Here is a 5,714-nt window from a genome sequence, read left to right as displayed (position 1 = left end):
CGAGTCAAAGAACAGCTGCTCAGAGTTCAGAGGGTTCTGCTCAACAAGCGTTATTTTTCCCGCTTGCAGATTTAATCCGACTCCGTACGTCTCCACCTTGCGTCCTGCCCGGTTTGCTTTAGTTTAGGCTCTGCTCTCCATCCCTTTGCCTCACTGTAAATCTTTCCTCAAGGAAGATCCCAGGCCTCAACGTCTATGCGCAGATGCAGAACGAAAAAGAACAAGAAATGATGAGTCCAGCGAATCCCTCAGAGGCCACGCCCAGCTCACAGCGGGACTTGGTGCATTCTTTGGAGATTCTGGACACAGAGTTTAACTCACGGCCCATCGGTAAATATCCGCCTGCAGATTGTCTTTTATTTCATTCCTCCATCGTCTCTTGTCATTTCACCTTCATGTCACTCATCCTTTGCTTTCTGTTGTTCCTCAGTGAAGCCGTCCGGTCAGCGGGACAACTAAACCGTACAGTTGCCTCTTAGTGGTATGGTTAACACACTGCTCTGGTTAACACACTGCTCTGGTTAACACACTGCTCTGGTTAGCACAGAGGGGCGACAAGCGCAAGAAAAACCAGCAACAACAAAAAAAAAGCGTCTTCATTGTCGTTGCAGAACACAAACACCCTCCATGTCATATCCATTCATCACTTCATGTCTTATTCGTTCAGGTTTTTCTTCCAGTTTGTTGCCCGTCTGTGTCCTGACGTGATCTTTGATTACTTCTGCTAACAAGTCTTTTGACAGGTGGAACGTCTCTGCGACTCGGTGGAACCTCCAGAAAAGCCGAGTTAACCGCGACTTTAGCGCCTTTTGTGTTAAAATCTCCTTTAAAGTGAGAGTGTGTACATTTTGAGAAAACAAATTCGCATTCTTCTGATGTGTAATTCGATGATATTTGAGTGTTGAATTTCCCAAATCGGAGACTAGTGAGAGAGGCCACCAAGACGCCTATGAGTCTTGTGAAGGAGATACAAGAAAGAGGCTAGTAAGGGAGGCCGCCAAGATCCCTATGAGTCTACTGGAAGAGTTACAAAAATGGGAATAGTGAGGGAGGCCACTGCAATGCCTACGAGTCTTCTGAAGGAGTTACAAGACTGAAAATAGTGATGAAGGCCACCAGTACCCCTTTTCCACCAAGAAGAACCAGGTGCTAGTTCCATGCTGGTGCTAGGGCCGGTGCTTAGTTGGTTCCAATCAAAGAACCGGTTGCTTTTCCATCGGCAAGGAGTCAAGTTAGAGCCACAACATACGTCACTGCAGACGTAGCCGGTTACCGAACAACACTCGGAAGTCCACACAGGACTCCAGACTAAGTTTTTTACTGGTACGACCAAGTTTCTCATTTGTTCACACTTCCCAACTTGTCACAGGAAAAACATACGACTTGCTGAACATTGTCCTATCAATAGACGCTAAGATGTTCCTCCAACGCCCCACATAGCAGGCTGTGGTAGCTGCTGTTGGTGGCCGCGGTGCTCAGAGCGATGTGCGACCAAAGAGGACTTTAAAAAGAATAAACGAGGACGTTCTAATGTCAGATTTGTCCAGGATGGAACCCAGTGATTTTTTCTCATGCTGTCTTTTCTATGAGTGGAATAAACAGCACATGTAGCTGCGCTCCGTTTTTCATGAGAAAACCACATTTCTAAGTGTAAATACCGAAGCACACCAAAGTTATAAAAGTCCTGTTTTCCACCACCGTGGTGCTGCTGGTGGGACACAGTTGTACCGGATTTCAGGGCAACAGTTGGTGCAAAACCTCCGTGTGTCCCGGGACTCATTCCAATACATCTGTGATTGGACCTGGCGAAAAACGACCGCTTGTGTGTCCCATTCATTCATTGGTCTCGGTGGTCCTGATAACCCCGCCCCCAGCCCCTGACCTACTCGGTGCTTAGCTCTGGTCCAGCAAAGAGTTGGTGCTCACTAAGCACCAGTTTTGAGAACCTGGAGCCGGTGCTTAGGTGATGGAAACACAAAGAACTGGTGCTAAGTCAGGCACTAGCACGGAACCAGCACTGGAACCGGTTTGGTGGAAAAGGGGTACCAGACACCTATGACCCCTCTGAACAAGTTACTAGAATGAGAATAGTGAGGAAGGCCACCAAGACATGTATGAGTCTTCTGAGGGTGTTACAAGCTTCAGGAGCCGAGATGGGAGAAACTATTCATGCAACGTTTACGCAGCGTTTACTGTTTACAAAATGTACAGAGTCTCACTTTAACAGCTGATTTCTCTTCCAATTTAAGTCAGTATCATCTTTGACGTCTAACTTCACTAAGTCCTGCATGGTTCTTGGATAAATGACTTTCAAGTTGACCTACCTGGTAAAAGAAGCGTTAAAGCTGAACCTGGTTCATGTTTTTAGATTAACATTTACTCAGAGGACGACAGTTTCTTATTGTTTTGGTTGTCGAGCCTCAAATGTTCAGTGTTTCTTTGTTTGGTTGATTTCGTCGTTCCTCCTTTTCGTCGGCTTTTTGTGCACAGAATTTTTGTCGGGTCAAAACTTAAGCTCTGAGTGTGTCGTGTTAATTTCGATAAATAGTAATGCTGTAAAGTCTAGTATTTACATAAGTCAGCTAAAGTGGTATTTAGTGTGATTTTAGCAGGTTTTAACCCCTAATATGTAAGTTACTGGGGTAAAATCCCTCTACACTCCTAGTTATTTTACACTTTGGTTGATTTTGTCTGTTTGGATCTGTAAATGAGATGCTGCTGGTTCTGATTATTTCTGTGCAGTTTGATAAATGAGGCCTCAGATATTTTCTTTAGGCGGTAAAACAAGCAGACAAAGTGACACCAAATGAATGTTCTGTTGATTCCCAAACTGTTTCCATCTCCACCATTACCAAAGAAAACCAGTCAGATCTTGTGTTTTTAACTTATTCCTGCTCAGTTTTCTGGATTTCCTCGACGTCTCGTGCTGTATTCATTTGCGTTTCCGCCTCTTGTCTCCCTGCAGGATGTATGAAACCTCATGTACATGTGAAATTCTCCACAGAACTCCCCACGTACATCGTCTGAGCTCTGGACTCCAGCTGCGTCATGGATATTTTTTTACCATTCGGGACACAATGGTTTTGAGCTTTATACCTGTGCATGTTGGACCCTGCTGACACATACTACTGTGCTCCGTTCAAACCAGAAGAAACTGTGTACAGGTTTTCAGCTTTTCTTTTAGCCGACAGATTCGACATTTTAAAAGCTCCATTTTATTTATACGGGACGGGGCGGACGCGTCACTTCGGCAGCATGAAGTAAAAGAAGGAGGGAAAAGTGGTAATAAGCGTTTTTGGGTTTGCTTACATATCTGAGGTTGGTTTGCTGTTCCGCCGAGCTAACAGCAGTCGTGTATTATTTATTCATATGAATATACTTTTATGAAGTATGTTATTGAAGTGAACTACACATTTATTTTGTAAATCATGAATGTCTATGTTAGAAATTTGTGTATTTTAATAACAAATGTCATACTAAAAAGAGAAGCCGTTATAAAATATGAATAGGGTTCTTCTTCAAAGCTTTTTGGTCCATTCTGTCTGTTGGAGAGCTGATTTATGGCACAAATAATACACATTTTCTACGGAAGTATTTCTTTTTTTTCTGATTTTAATTTGTTAACAACACGACAGGGTTTCTGGGTTAATTTAAACTTTGCTGTTAATCTAATGCTTCTGGTACTATTTATGATGAATACCAGTTTGTAAAATGTTTTGTGCTTCAGAAAAAGAAAAAAAAAACTTTAAAAAAACAACAACAAACCACTCGACTGATAGGAAGGTGCAGCGAGGCGCCTTCAGACTGCGAGTGGTCCCCGAATATCACCTTGTAGGACTAGCAGAAGATACAGGAGGGGAGGTTGATGACGGTTCCAGAAGCGACCCGAAGTCTTCGGAAACGAAGGTAACGGGAGGTTCGGCTTATCGGGGCTCAGATCCGAGGTCGCAGTGAGACGCTTTGAATCCAAAGCAGCGAGAAAGAGCCAGACGGAGAGAGGAGGAGGTTCGTGGAGCTTTTTTGGCGACGCATTAGCGAGCGCCGCATCGGACAGCATAAGAAGAGGGTCGGCTTCCTGAATGCTTAATGCGGCCCGTCGAGCTCGAGGCCGGCTAAGGTTGGCCACACATTCAGGCTAATGTCCCGACTCGCTCGTTATATCTGGATGTAGCAGCAGGAGAAACAGAGCGACGCCGATGCTAGCAGGCTGCACGGATAGTTAGCCTGGTCCAGGCCTCCGCTTCTCTAAATCTGACACATGGAAACGCTTGATTGATGCCTTTCAAATCTTCTTACCGGATTTGATTTTTTTTTTTCCGTCCTTGTTACTCGGCAAAGATGTTGAAATGCAACACAGAGGATGTTGGATTATCTCCTCTACATATGTGTAGCAGCAGTAGCTACGCTCACATTGAGGTGGAACAACTGCCGACTGCTTGGTTTTGCTTTGGAGAAAGTTGAGAACCTGCTGAACGCGTTGCTGAAGGTTCCAGCTGTTCTGGTCATTCACAAAAGGTAGAAAGCAGTGAATGGAGATTTAGGAGTTATTTATGTATTAGGAAACGAGGTTAGTCTTTACCTGCCCAGCCAGCAGGGAACGTTCTCACAACATTGGTCAACGTTACATACGAGTTCTGATAAGAAAAAGTGCTATTCAAATGTGCTAACAACAATAACTTCCAATAATGTTCCTGTAAAGTTAATATAGTGTTTCACTGTCAACATTCAGGGGATGTTATGAGGAACATAAATTACGTTCTGTGGCAACAAAGGAGGAGGAACGTTCTCAAACCAACAGTCAAAAAATGTTTTCCAGGTGTTATCAAGTCCTCAGATGGCAGAACTTTCTGTAAGACGTTCTTGTGCATCTTTGTTGTTATATGGTCCCGTATAATGACAAAGTGGAACAATCTGCCTGCAATGTTCTAGGGACATTTTGGGGATGTTGCTGAGGAACATACTACAGAATGTTCTTCTATAAAACATTTTCACAGCGTTCCATGAAAACAAAGGTAGAAAGTTTTCAAACCAACATTCAAAAAAAATGTTTTCTGGATGTTATCGAGGCCTCAGATGACAGAATGTTTTTATAGAGAACATTTTGTAATGTTCTTGTCATACGATGCATTAATGGTAGAACATGGCAGAACATTACATATACATATAACATTCTCGCAATGTTCCATGACAACAAAGGAAGAACATTCTCAAAAAAAGAAACACTTTTCAAGGTGTTATCGAGGCCTCCGATACCAGAACGTTCTTGGGTGTTTCTGTGCCGCCTTTTGCTAACAAAGGTGGAACGTTCTGCCTGCAATGTTCTGGCGATGTTTTGGGAATGTTGAAGAAACAGAGAACAGAGTTTTCGTTGTCTCCAAACGTTTTTAGGACGTCTGTAGTTGCCCTGCTTTTAGGAAGAACGTTCCAGATTGTAAGAGAACACTTCCTGTTGACAACATCAGTCGAACTCTTGGAACCAAAACAGGTTCAAACAAACTGTGTCAACTTTTAAGATGGAAGGTAGTTGACAGGACTGGACTATCGATTGGGCGGTATGGGCCCCAGAACCTTAGGGGGTTCTAGGGGTGCCTGGTTCACCGTGAAGGAATTAGCCCACATTATAATCTGGATTAGTTTTAACGGTTTCAGACGGACACCGATGTGCCACAACTTTAAAACAACCCACATAACATTGTGAAGGGTCTCTTTCTGAG

General features: G+C 43.6%; 1 protein-coding gene across 1 annotated transcript in view; it reads left to right on the top strand.

Annotated features, from left to right (window-relative positions):
• Window positions 1–4,750, top strand: part of LOC103366380 (VPS10 domain-containing receptor SorCS1-like) — a 232,119-nt gene extending 227,369 nt beyond the window's left edge. The window contains exons 24-25 of the mRNA XM_008294084.1: window positions 173–330; window positions 2,966–4,750. Coding sequence (XP_008292306.1) covers window positions 173–330; window positions 2,966–3,027 — 220 coding nt within the window. The 3' untranslated portion in view covers window positions 3,028–4,750. The remainder of the gene's footprint in view (window positions 1–172; window positions 331–2,965) is intronic.
• Window positions 4,751–5,714: the final 964 nt, after the last annotated feature.

The sequence above is a fragment of the Stegastes partitus genome, unplaced genomic scaffold (assembly GCF_000690725.1).
Source record: "Stegastes partitus isolate 25-593 unplaced genomic scaffold, Stegastes_partitus-1.0.2 Scaffold937, whole genome shotgun sequence".
Classification (NCBI taxonomy): Eukaryota; Metazoa; Chordata; class Actinopteri; family Pomacentridae; genus Stegastes; species Stegastes partitus.
The sequence above is the reverse complement of the archived record's forward strand: the minus strand, read 5'-3'. Positions and strand labels throughout refer to the sequence as shown.